Source organism: Filicampus tigris, chromosome 18 (assembly GCF_054856515.1).
Source record: "Filicampus tigris isolate MCC_2025a chromosome 18, RoL_Ftig_1.0, whole genome shotgun sequence".
Lineage (NCBI taxonomy): Eukaryota > Metazoa > Chordata > Actinopteri > Syngnathiformes > Syngnathidae > Filicampus > Filicampus tigris.
In genome coordinates this window covers 12,932,555-12,945,915 of record NC_141234.1, presented here as the reverse complement: position 1 = coordinate 12,945,915, position 13,361 = coordinate 12,932,555, and the positions used below count along the sequence as shown (strand labels likewise).

General features: G+C 39.4%; 2 protein-coding genes across 3 annotated transcripts; both read left to right on the top strand.

The window, feature by feature from the left end:
* The first annotated feature begins 1,232 nt into the window (after positions 1–1,232).
* On the top strand, positions 1,233–8,190 carry tmem106bb (transmembrane protein 106Bb). Its single transcript, XM_086015276.1, has 9 exons — positions 1,233–1,409; positions 1,826–1,876; positions 2,684–2,887; positions 3,181–3,244; positions 3,409–3,568; positions 4,059–4,199; positions 4,285–4,334; positions 5,559–5,612; positions 5,706–8,190. Exons 3-9 carry the CDS (start codon positions 2,692–2,694, stop codon positions 5,839–5,841), a joined length of 801 nt encoding a protein of 266 aa, XP_085871402.1. The 5' UTR covers positions 1,233–1,409; positions 1,826–1,876; positions 2,684–2,691; the 3' UTR covers positions 5,842–8,190.
* Positions 8,191–9,740: 1,550 nt separating this feature from the next.
* Positions 9,741–12,995, top strand: LOC147132613 (ADP-ribosylation factor-like protein 4A). Of its 2 annotated transcripts, none has more exons than XM_086014934.1 (2): positions 9,741–9,877; positions 10,804–12,995. In XM_086014934.1, exon 2 carries the CDS (start codon positions 10,871–10,873, stop codon positions 11,468–11,470), a length of 600 nt encoding a protein of 199 aa, XP_085871060.1. In that variant the 5' UTR covers positions 9,741–9,877; positions 10,804–10,870; the 3' UTR covers positions 11,471–12,995. The 2 variants fall into 2 exon arrangements, with proteins under 2 accessions (XP_085871060.1, XP_085871059.1); XM_086014933.1 differs by having other exon boundaries at positions 9,750–9,877; positions 10,916–12,995.
* Positions 12,996–13,361: the final 366 nt, after the last annotated feature.

Genomic DNA, 13,361 nt, shown 5'->3' with positions numbered 1-13,361 from the left:
AATTGACTCTCGTGCTGTTTCCGTTATAATTTGTATTGCTCCATACTGTATGATAATAATAATAATAATAATAATAATAAGGGTGGCACGGTGGGCGACTGGTTAGCACGTCCGCCTCACAGTTCAGAGGTTGTGGGTTCGATCCGGCCTTCCTGTTTGGAATTTGCATGTTCTCCCCGTGCCTGCGTGGGTTTTCTCCGGGTTCTCCGGTTTCCTCCCACATTCCAAAAACATGCATGGTAAATTGATTGGACTCTCTAAATTGCCCCTAGGTGTGATTGTGAGTGCGTTTGTCTCTGTGTGCTCTGCGATTGGCGTGCAACCAATTCAGGGTGTCCCCCGCCTACTGCCCGAAGACAGCTGGGATAGGCTCCAGCACGCCCCGCGACCCTTGTGAGGATAAGCGGTATCCGATAATGGATGGATGGATATAATAGTAATAATAATAATAATAATAATAATAATAATAATAATAATACGATTGGACACTTTAAATTGCCCCTAGGTGTGATTGTGAGTGCGGATGTTTGTCTCAGTGTGCCCTGCGATTGGCTGGCAACCAATTCGGGGTGTCCCCCCCGCCTACTGCCCAAAGACAGCTGGGATAGGCTCCAGCACGCCCCGCGACCCTTGTGAGGATAAGCAGTATAGACAATGGATGGATGGATGGATAATAATAATATAAATAATAATTATATTATTATTATTATTATTATCCATGGAGAAATCCTTGCAAGGATTGAACTACTTTTGATTAATCTCCTGGGTACTAAGCCTCCCCTGTTCATAAAACTTAGTGAAGCGCCTGAAAAAGGTACACATTAAACATAAATCAATGGGGGGAAATGGCAAAAGCAACGGGGAAAGTGTGATAATTCTACAGAATTAAGAGTATACTTGGAGAGATTAATTGCGCAGGAAGAGACGAAACAAGAAAAATACAGTACCAAGAATTAGATTTCAAGACATTGTTTGATTGGGAAGTACACCTCTAAAAATAGAAAGCGCCGACGCTCATCTCAGTAAAATCTGAAGACATTTATAGCAGTTATGAATAAAATACTGTATGAGTGTGTTTTAAGTGTTTGTTTGGTTACTTTATTTAAGTGTTTGTTTTTCTGTCCATTTGTTTGTCGGTTAACCGTATTTGAGCCGCATTCCGCACCACTAGATGACGTCTACAGCCTCTTAGCCAACTGCCATTAAACGCTAATAGAAGAAGAAGAAGAAGAAGAAGAGGAGGAGGAAGAAGAAGCAGAAGAAGAAGAATAAGAAGAAGCAGAAGCAGAAGCAGAAGCAGCAGAAGAAGAAGAAGAAGAAGAAGAAGAGTCACCCCACTCTCGCTTGTCTGTTTCTAGTCGGTTAAACAAAACACCGACCCACTCACGAGTCTGCAGACGCATATACAGGTAAAATTCTCGCTCCTCATTTCCGATTTTTTTTTAATTATTATTGTGTATTTGTATTACATTCAATGCACCAATAGTCTCGTTCGTAGTTTACACAGAACAGTTGTCGTTTATTTTGATTATTACGTTAGCTGACATCGTTACGGGAAAATGATGGCGATGTGTCGTACAGTTGACATATCTCCAAATCTCTCTGGTCAAACGGATGGGTTGGATATACGGTATTTGTTATATGTCAGTTCTGGTGTTTTCAGTGTCAAAGCGGTTGGTTTACGGTAATTTTAGCTACCTGGCATCCAGCTAACAAGCAGCGCTAGCGTTACATCCTCACTCATAACAACATTGCAGAATGCAATTTTGACACGTTCATTATTAGCGTCTGACAATGTATTTTGTATTTTGTTTTGCGTTAACAGAACGGGTTGTTCCGGTTGCATTGGTACCTGACCCACTCAAACACCATCCAGGTAACAGGATTCTCGTTTAGTCATTTATTTTACTTCATCTCAGACGCTAAATTTCTTTCTGTACTATTTGAAAGGGTGGCATTTTCCCTCTACTACTAGAGACCTTTTGCACAGTGTGAAATTGCAGTGGTTCCCAACCATCGTTGACTTGTGTACCACTGAACCTTTTTGTCATATCACGAGTACCGCCCTCATGCGTACGTGTTGATGAGTCCCCAAAAGTAAGACGTAACACAACACATTTTTAAATGATCATTTCATCTTGTTTCCTTAGTTTGAACTTTTAATTTTTAGTTATTGTCGTTTTGTTTTTTGTTTTTTACTCAAATGAAATATGAAAAATACTTTGCCTCGTAAATAAGTACATATGCCTAATCGTCTGAGCTTTAATGAGACACTTTAGCTGACATGCAGCTGTTGTGATTTTGGTGCAGCTGTGCCACAGGTTATTCATCTTGGAAATAAATTACGTATTAATTGTTTCCACCTACCCCTACAATTTGCTCAGTACAGTACACAAACTCCTGTTTGGGGAAACACTCATCTAGATCATAAATATAAAACAATCAAATATGTGAATCTGTATTCAGAAAGGTATTTTTTAACATTTGTCTGAGCTTCCAAGTCTAAGAGAATTATGCATTAATCTTCATTTGAAAAAATACAGTCAGACTGCAGAAGGTAAATGTTTATGAAATTTGATCATTTGTATGTTGTATACAAACTGTCCTATAATGGAATCAGTCACACAGTTTTCACAGGCAAATTGAACAACCCATTCTTAGACTGCCATTTTTACATTTCCAGGTGTGACAATGGGGAAGTCATTTTCCCATTTCCTGAAGCAGACCGTGTATCATGAGAGTAAAGATGGCCTCACCTCTAACCAAGAAGACAGTCCAACAGAAGATGGGAAGGGTGGGGATGTTTCCCAATTTCCATATGTGGAGTTTACGGGACGAGACAGTGTGACGTGTCCTACATGTCAGGGCACCGGACGGATCCCGAGAGGTAAGTTAGTCTACATTTTGTGCCAATGTGAAATTACAGAACGAAATAAATCCATTTTTGAACATGTCATTTTCAGCAGTAGGAAATTTAAATACATTTACAGGAATATCAAATCAGTGTTCATGTTGTCATTGCTATGTGCAGAATGTTGAGAACTTTTTTAAAATTGTTATTATTTTGCAATAAGGCTGTAAATACAACAAAATGTGGAAAAAGTGAAGCGCTTACAATTAAGTCTGGTGCATGGTAAATTCTCCTTGATTTGACATCCTTCGTCATTATTCTTTCTACAGGACAGGAAAATCAACTTGTGGCGTTAATTCCATACAGTGACCAAAGGCTTCGCCCAAGAAGGACGTATGTATATTTGTCTGGGGAGTCCTTTACATTTCTGAGAAGCAATGTGAAATAATCGACCTTTTGCGCATTTGTGTCAGTTATATGCATCCTGGTAAATTATAAATTTGCATCACGTTAATGCCTTAGTTGAGACTCATGAAGCTGTCTTGTGTCCTCGACAGGAAGTTGTATGTCGCGGCATCGGTTGTTGTTTGCCTGCTGATATCCAGTCTGGCTGTCTTTTTCCTCTTCCCTCGATCGATCGACGTGACCTACGTCGGGGTGAAGTCAGTTTACGTTAGCTACGACAAAGAGAAGCACAGTGTCTATCTGAACATCACGGTGAGTAAGGAAGTTTATTTTCTCTGGTCTGAATCTGTGGATGGATTTGGAAACAATTTGTGGTCGCCCAAAAATAAAAAAAAATTTGAAATGTGTATTTAAGACAAATCACATATATATGTGTATATATGTGTGTGTGTGTGTATATGTGTATATATGTGTGTATATATGTATATGTGTATATATGTGTGTGTGTGTGTGTATATGTGTATATATATGTGTATATATATGTGTATATATATGTGTGTGTGTGTATGTGTATATATATGTGTATATAACTCTTCCTGAGTTACCGATATAGGGCGTTGCAAAGAATTTGGGGGGTAAAAAAATAATTGAATCCATTTTGGAATAAGGCTTAACAATGTGGGAAAAGTGTTGTGAAATGCTTGAAAGTAAAAATCACATCAGCAGCACAACAACTTTACAATTAAAACATTGATTCCACTAACGATTATATAGACGACGATGATGTTTATCCACCCCTCAGAATACTCTCAACATCACCAACAACAACTACTACTCAGTTGAGGTGGCCAACATTACAGCTCAGGTGGAGTTCGCCAACACTGTGATTGGAAAGTCTCGTCTGATTAACACTACTGCCATTGGCCCTCTCGACATGAAACAGGTACCACGCAGTTTGAAACATGATGAAACGGACCAAATGTCAATGTGTGAAAAATCGGACCCCTCTTTCATATCTCTCTTGTCAGATTGACTATATGGTCCCCACCGTCAAAGCAGACGAGATGAGCTATATGTAGTAAGTATGCCTATTTTATTATTATTATTATTCCTATTGGGTGTGTAACGGTATACGTGGGTGTGTTAATACGTTTCGGTGCGGCAGGTTCGGTCCGGTCCACTTGCGTACCGTTTCTGATCAGTTTTTAATTATTAGGGCAGGCTTACGCGCGAGTAGGCGAGTTTTCACACGGACACTATTGAGTATTGCACGCGTACGATAGTGGGGGGCACAGATGAGGAGCCAGTACGCCAGAAGCCGTGATAAATCATAAATGCATGGATAAATGGGATTATTATGGCATACGCAAACAAGCCAGAGCCCGAAGGTCCCCCCGTGCACTGCGGTCTCCTGTTTGGGAACATTTTGGCTTTCCTGTTAAAATCGCCGGTGGGGAAAGGTACGTGGATTAGAGGTAAGATCTTAAACCCGAGCGGGTCGGGTCGGGCCGGGCTTCTCTCTCGCGGACTTATTGTTTTAATAAATATGTGTTTATAAAAATGTATACTAAAACGATGTGTGGATACGAAACTAAGGGCCGCAAAAACAACAGAAGTCTCCTCATCACAACACGTTCTGTACTAAACTCTTGCAATGACGATTCAAAGAACTCCTCCCTGTCTCTGTCTATTCTCCACCCGTCATTGTTCTTCTTTGTCTCTCTGCATCTCTCTCTCTCTTAAAGAGGTAGTGATACATCTGTTAATAAATATATCTGTTTATATAATATTAACAAATATATAAAATGTAAATAAAAGTATAAATAAAGCCAATAAATTTACATAAAACACTATACAATGGAGTTACTGCCCCACGAGCACAGTTGGATTTTGTCAAAGATTTCAGTAAGAGGAAAGATCTCAGCTTTAGCTGTTATTGCAGCAATATTTGAGAGCATGTGATGAAAGTGACTCCTGTTTGCATTTGCACTTTAGAGCTAGCTCACTCCTCCCTTCTCTGCTCAGCCGAGAAGGGGAGGGGGAAAAAAAGCCGCTGGCCTCTCCATTTATCGTCAGGGAGATGGCTTATTTAGTCATTTCTTCAAGCAACCAATCATATTGCAGCGGGACTTTGCCTGCTTTACGGTTGACGGACAGTTTTAGCGTTCATTGACTTTCTAAAACCACGGTAAACCGTCAAACCGGTAATCCGTCCATGCCTCTAGTGCCCATCGTGTAATTGCAAATGCCTTATAACGTCAATTACAGTCGTCACTAATTTGACTTTTGTTGAAATTCACAGTGACTACTGTACTCTGCAATCCATCAAGGTTCACAACATCGTCTTCATGATGCAGTAAGTTGTCTTGGATAATAACTCTGTGAATTTCAATATTAGAAATAGTGTGGCTATATATAGGCCTGCCCTTACTCTCACCCAACTCGACAGAGTGACCGTCACCGCCACCTACTTCAGCCATTCTGAGCAAGTGTCACGGGAGATGTACCAGTATGTCGACTGTGGAGGGAACACCACTTCCAACAGCAGAATGACCAAGCCGTTTAGCATCCCACATCCCGAGTAACAAACCAACCTGGCACTAACACTCGAATCGTGACCTTTACCGTGGTTTTCCACTTTTCTAAGCCCTCTGATGAAGTACCGTATAGTTTTTGTATGATTTAAACAAAAGAAAATTCTCACTGAATCAACCTATGAAAGCTCTTCTTGTCAAATTGTAATGTCTCGTGAACAATTGAAGAAAACTTCCATTACAGTCCTGGCAGAAAACGATACTTATGAGGTTTGTCGCAAGTAAAATAATGAATAAGGCAGCGTAGTGGTCGAGTGCTTAGCATGCCTGCGTCACAGTTGAGCAGTTCTGGGTTTGAATCTTGGCTCAGGCCCTCCTGTGTGGATTTGATGTGTTCTCCCCGTACTCACGTTGACTTTCTCCAGGTATTCCAGATTCCTCTCGCATGACAAACCATGCATGTTAGATTAATAAAGGCAAGTCAATAGCGGAAATGGCGACCCATGAACCGTGTGACTTGGATTTGGCAGAGCAGTGTGCTTCTAAAGCACAGGTGTTATAATTGTCCAAACTGGGTTTTCTACAACTGTGGTCCATGTCCAGCTGTCAGGAAAGGCTGTAGCTCAGCCGCAGTCCTAATAAGGACAAGTGGTATCGGAAATAGACGAATAAACATGTCATTTGAAAATTAGCCCTTCAAAATGTGCTAGTTGTTACCTCCTCTGTAGGGCTGGGAAAAAATATATAACATGGATAAGTCGGCTATAAAAACACAGACACATAATCTATGCCTTGAAGATATATGGCTGCTGTATTTTTGTCATCGATGCAGACATTTGCAATCGATATCTCACTGAGCTGTATTCAAACACCCAATGAATGTTTTACTGTATGTTAGCACCCTCTATTGGTGGGGAGTTGATACTGCAGTCAAGCGACTGAATCATTTGCGTCTTGCCCAGCAACCCACTCATGTGAGCTCCTGTTTTTCCCTAAATCTATGTGTAGTTCCCCCTCACCTCCCTACCCCACCCAATTTTTTTTTTTAAATTTAGTGTTATTCTGAAAGAACTACGGAGTAATAGATCTCATCTAAATGTGTACAGTATATAACATCTTTCGAGATTGGTGACTAGCCATTTTCATGGCAATTCTCCTGCACAACATTTTTACACTCCAAACCCCTTCGTATGAGTGCAATGTGTTGCTTTCACTAGTGACTTTTTTTATGATTGTTTCCATGAAAAAGAAATCAGACTTCTGTGCCGGAGATATGTTGCTTGCCGCTTCAGAAGGCATTCATGGTATGTATTAATTTGATCAACAGCAAAAATAATAATTTTTAAAACATCTGAAATTACATCCAGACAAATTTTAAGCGGCATTATTATTCCTTCATTCATTAGCCATTTATGGTTTGGGTTTGCATGTTCTCTCTATGTGCTTGTGTGGGTTGTCACAGGTCAGCTGGACAAGCGCAGAAATTAGATAGACGGGTTTACCTGCTGAGATATACATGAAGGAGATAAGAGGTTGATAAAGATCCTAGTGAGAACCTGATAAAGATTAAATGTACCTACCACGAATGCACTTTTAAGTATTTCTGAATTGCACTCTCAGCGTCATGTTCTCTCAAGCTAATTCCTTCAGCACACTTGGATGGATAATTAGAGAATGCAGATGTCAGTACATTATGAAAGTAATGATACGATAACAATAGTGTTTATTTGACTTCATGTTTATCACTGGACATTGTGCTTTGTGTACAATACTAATGCTGTATTATCATTTTGGTGCTGAAAATACTTTCAATTGTTAATTGTCATGGTCTCTTTGCAGTGGGTTTATTTTTCACAAGTGATTTCAGTAGAAAAAAAAAGTTGGTTTCGGGACGTTAACATTTTAGGGATTAATATACATTAAAATCCCAATCGAAAGTTATTTCCTCGTTCAGTGTTTCAGCTCGTTTTCAATAGTCGTCTGATTTTGTTTTCTTATTGTAAAGATTGTTTTTCCTGAGCTATTGGTAAATTAAAGCAATGTACCCTTAAACACTGATACATCATCAGCTAATGTCATTTATAAAATAATTTCACATTGTATTTTTTTTCTCTTCTATTTTCAATAATGTACTTTGAACACTAAAAAGCAGCAGCCCTATTAAGACTTCACTTTAACACTGTGTGAAAAATATTTGGTATAGACCAGAGCTATGATTGTACAGAGATTAATTTAAAGAGAACTTTTTTAAAAATCCTAACATACACCATGAGGTGTTGAATAAAATAAATTTAGGTAAAGTTGTTTTTGATGTTTAATTGATTTGTGATTGTGTTGTATGTGATTTGACTGTGTTCCAAATTATTGTATCGAAGTTGAATAAACATTTAAACAAATAAATTGTTGGTGATCCCCGTGGTCATTCGGAATCATCGTATCTCAAAAAAAAAAAAAAAAAAAACATCGCAGGAGATCACAATTATGACCTTCCTTATTACTGGAAGCTTAACTTAAAACAATTGGTGTGCTCTTTAATATTGTGGCTATAAGAACAATTTTCAGGTCGCTGTTGAAAAATCATGCTCTAACAGCCACACTTCATCCTGAAAAAGTTGTCGATGACTTAAAATTGTAGGCATTACCTGTAATAGTAAAGACAATCCATAAAATCAGATAATGGTGGATGAATGTCTTGCATAACAGTAAATGTGCATAACGGTAAAAAGTAATCATCCATTATCCACATACAGTATTCGTAAGGAAAAAAAACATGAGTTGCACAGTTTACAGTGCCCACTATAATTATTGGCACACCTAATTAAAGATGTTTTAAAAGCCTTAAAATAAATTACATTTTATTGCAGAAGCATACTCTCTTAGTGAAAATAAAAAAATTATTTCTGATTGCGGGATTTCCCCCCGCCCCCTTCAATGAATAAGTGCACTTCCCAGTAACGTCCACACGAGGTCAGCACCAATAAGTGAAAAGCCCAAAGAAACAGTTTATACATTATTTAAACGGTGATTGATTTCCTCGTCATAACAGAAACATCCTTGTGTACTGGGCCTATACAGCTAAATGTGTTTAATGATCGATTTTTCAATGGCATTTTTAGTAATTGTATTGGGTGGAACAAAAAACAAGCTTTACCCAGAATTTTAAATCAATCCACCCACTGTTACATTATCATCAAATTATTAGTCCAAGATATTTGATCATTAAATTATATCTTTCTTAGACAATTGTAACAAAAATAATTACTAATTGTTCGATTTGTATGTTTAAATAATGCATTGTTCACCGATTATGAATAAATAGCCCATGCGTATAAAACTGGAGAGCAAGAACAATCGTTACGTTTCTTTACGGTATTTTTATTTTAATTTTTTTTAGCGGGGGGGGGGGGGGGGGGGGTCCCACAACTTTACAATTATTTTAGCGGCCTAAATTAAGGGTGTGAATTAATCACGGTTCAATTGAGGTCGCTGATGTTTAGTGGGCAGAATTATCTGAGGATAACAGAATCTTGCAGCGAAACAAATTAAATTAGCTGGTAACGGCACATGGTTCAATGCAATTATTTTGGTCACGTATTACTTTAGAACTTTGTCTTTATTTTATGTTTAGAAGGTGGCCTTCATATACAATAGCGTAACGTTTTTAAGATTCGTGCGTGTCTACTGCAGCGGTAACGAAACTGTCCTTACCAAAATAAAACGAGACCGCGTATATTTACCGCAATGTAGTTGTATTAAAAATGTAAATAAACGTAATATATAAACGACGCAAATATAATGAATTGCCTAGGTAGGTAAATCTGATTAAATGTCATTGATGGCACATCATGGTAGTTTAGATGTAGAATCGATTGTTTTCATGGCTTCAAAGAAAGGCACTGTACTTTGAAGTTCTTTACCGGAAACTGTAACGTTGATTTAAAAAGGATTGACTTCCAGGGAGGGTAGGGAGACTCTATTTTCCTCTGGAGATATCAGAGCGAGAGCATAGATGCGCGGAGAGGGAATTACATGTATGACTCCTGAGCACCAGCGACCAATTAATAATGGCCTAACAATCCCTGTCAATGTAAGTTGTTCTTATGCAATTTTCTAATCATTTTATTGTACCCGCCGTCAAAAGAGCGTTATTAATGAGGCCACATTTAACATTGTTCTCTGTCTATGGAAGGTAAACACAGCGTTGTTTATTAGTTGGGATGTATAGCGGAGCATTTGACAAGGGCAACTTTTACAACCAACTTAAACTGGTAAACTGGGGAAAAAACACACCGTTCTCCAACCAAAACTCTTTTAAGTCAAATTCACTGGGGTATTTTTCATGATTGGAAAAATAAACCATAACCTGTCGTGAGGGCATTTTGTGATTATGGAGCCGCTATTAACACCATCGCCGAGTTTCCAGTAAATGTGTTTAGTTTGGAGGGAGGGGGGCGGGGGGGCAACCCCATCAATGAGCTCGGTGTGGAAATAATGCTCTGTGTTTTTTTAGTTAAAAATCAAAATCTAGTCAAATATACTATTTGAGTAGTTAAAGCGGATTTTAAATCGTTTGGATTACATTTTATAGACTTTAAGTATGAATTAACTGCTTATTGTGGCTCCTGACAAGTTGCACATTTTAATAGGTGTCTTCTGTTGCTGAGCAACACGTTACGTGAGAGTTAATGCTTTATTTTACACTGCATTCTCCCAACATTATAGACCTTGGGTTTCAGGACAAATCCAAAGCCTTTGTTTTTGCATTCACTCTCTGTATAGAAATTAGCGTATCAAATCCCGCTTTGACGCTGTGGGGACTACATGTGCAAATGGGCTGCTATACACCCTGCTGTTTTATTTCCCATTCATCTCTCTGCCATGATAATGTGAGGATGTGTAGTCCAAAAGGAAAGGCAGACACACCTGTTGAGTGTTTAGTCTTTTTGTAAATCACTAGAGTGCTTAGTGTTTGTATGCTTTGACTCATTATGCATACCATCTTGACCCCCTCAGGCTCCTGCTGCTGCAGAATAAAAGCAGCCTGCTGAATATTAAGTGACCCCATGCTCCAGATACCAAGATGGGGAATGGATTATCAGAATTCACCTGCCTCCTGTCTTTCCAGCCTCTCCACATTGTCATTCTTGGATTGGATTGTGCTGGCAAAACCACAGTGCTGTATCGGCTGCGATTCAATGAGTTTGTGAACACCGTCCCGACAAAAGGTTTCAACGCGGAGAAGATCAAAGTGTCACTCGGAGACAGCCGGCGGACAGCATCCTTCCATTTCTGGGATGTAGGAGGTCAGGAGAAGCTGCGACCTCTGTGGCGTTCGTACACCCGTTGCGCCGACGGCATCGTGTTTGTGGTGGACTCTGTGGACGCCGAGCGCATCGAGGAGGCTAAGACGGAACTGCACAAGATCACCCGGCTGGCTGAGAACCAAGGAGTTCCCGTGCTGGTGGTGGCCAATAAACAGGACTTGAGGAACTCGCTGAGCATGACAGAGATGGAGAACATGTTGGCCCTCGGGGAGCTCAGCGCGGCCACGCCGTGGCACCTGCAGCCGGCTTGCGCTATAATCGGTGAGGGTCTGCCGGAAGGCCTTGGGAAACTGCACGCGATGATCACAAAGAGGCGGAAGATGCTGCGACAACAGAAGAAAAAGAAGAGGAGATGATACGCGTTGTTGGAATTGTTAAATGTGGCATGCATGAGAACAATTACAAGCTGCGTTCGAACCCAAACGATTTTTTCCCCCGTCATCAAGTGGTCTAATCCCCTAGTGGAATGTTTGTTCAGGTCAGTTAGCATTAGGCGCCAGTAGAGGACAATCTGATCAATTTTGCCCTGTGGATGCTACCAACCTGTCAAAAAATAAGGACAATTCAGATGATGGAAATACAGTATTACAGAACTTTTTTATTACGTCAAGTTAAAATGTGAAAGATGGCGAGTGCACCGCCAATCTCATGCTGCCAAAACAATCAATTTATATATTTTGACTAGACCAAAGCTTGTTTGGAGAACACAACTAGGGACACACTGTATAGTTTTGCGATCAAATGTATATTTTGTGACTATACAGGAAATGATGTTCACATTGATACACAAAGATTGTGTGTTTTGGACGTTTTACATGATGAAGACAAGGCTACAAGATGCACAATAAGAAACTCCGAATATTATGACCACCGTTGTACTGACAGCAGGATCTTGAACATTGTGTCCTTTCACACAAAACACACAAACTTTTTGTACTTATGATGAGGAGTATGGCTATTACTGGTGCGCTACTACAAACAAATGAATATATGACAGTTAACACCAACTTGTTTCTTTGCTGGCTCGTTAGCATGGTAACTTGTTAGCATTCCAGCTAACATTTGTCGCTGCCCAAACCTGTTAACTTGTTTTTTTCTCTCTCTTTGTAGTAGGCTTTTCCGTTGTTTCAAATTAAACATTGCACCATAAAAGTTCCCGTACAAAAATGCTAATTTTAAGTATGACACTTTACATCTCGCTCAGTTAATGTCAACCGAGTGGGCCGACGTTATTTTGCTGACCTGTTAGCATTCCTGAACGATTTTAAACTAAGCTACTACATGCTCACTGACTACTTTCCGATATGGTGCTAATGTTTTCGTCAATTTGTAAACCGTCAGTAATTTTACAAAACTCAGAATCGTGATTTTCACAGCTTAGATCAAAATGAGCTAAAACTGAAGTTAAAGCAATAGTGATGAAATACAGAAACACATTTGTCCAACATGTTGTGGATTCCGTCACCGATTTACAACATAATTTTGGAACTGTGACATCTGATTTGCCATCTTAAATGTGATCAAATGTCTTGACAATGTGATGATTATAGACTGGCAGACGCTGCGTCGTTATTGCTAGCACAGACCCACCTGTGGATGTGTCTTGTGTGATGCTTTGAATTGACAAGCTTTTTTGTCTCTGCAAGAACATCCCTTAGATAAAGGTTGGCATTCGAGGCGTCACCTCTATCTGAAAAGACAGTTGCCTGTTCATCAGAGCCGGTGTGTCTCTATGCACTTTAAATGGTCTTATTTATGACTTTGAAAAGGACTGTGACAGAATCCTTATGAAATTAACAGTATTGCCTCGAAAGAAGCGTTTGATCATATGTCTGTGTTGATTATTATTGTTTGGAATAAAGCAAATACAAGTGAATGACAGCTGCTGATGTCTGGTTCATTTATTATGAAAGGGGGATGCTTATCATTCAGAGGATGTTCCAAGTTGAGAAACATTTACGGTATGTAACTCACAACTGATCTGTTCCTATTCCAAATATGTTCCAATCAGTCTTTAAAATTTGCACATGAAAGCAAACTTGAATTTTTAAAGGTAATCGATTTGCTTTGCACGCGGTATCTGGGGACAGAAGTCATATTTTATCAGCGCCAGTGTTTATTTATACAGTGCCAATTCCGAACCCAAGTTACCCCAAGGCTCTTTCCTTTACAGAGCAGGTATAGTGAATATTTCTAGGAAACCTCTCCTCACACAAAAAAAAACAAAAAACGAAGTGAACATGAGCA

What these genes read in the sequence shown, in the direction of transcription:
- LOC147132613 (XM_086014933.1), top strand. Translation starts at nt 9,800, where the DNA reads ATGCGCGGAGAGGGAATTACATGTATGACTCCTGAGCACCAGCGACCA. An exon ending in GCCTAACAATCCCTGTCAAT is followed by an intron (nt 9,878 to 10,915) that starts GTAAGTTGTTCT and finishes CTGTCTTTCCAG; the next exon opens with CCTCTCCACATTGTCATTCT.
- tmem106bb (XM_086015276.1), top strand. Translation starts at nt 2,692, where the DNA reads ATGGGGAAGTCATTTTCCCATTTCCTGAAGCAGACCGTGTATCATGAG. An exon ending in CACCGGACGGATCCCGAGAG is followed by an intron (nt 2,888 to 3,180) that starts GTAAGTTAGTCT and finishes TTCTTTCTACAG; the next exon opens with GACAGGAAAATCAACTTGTG. An exon ending in AACATCGTCTTCATGATGCA is followed by an intron (nt 5,613 to 5,705) that starts GTAAGTTGTCTT and finishes CCAACTCGACAG; the next exon opens with AGTGACCGTCACCGCCACCT.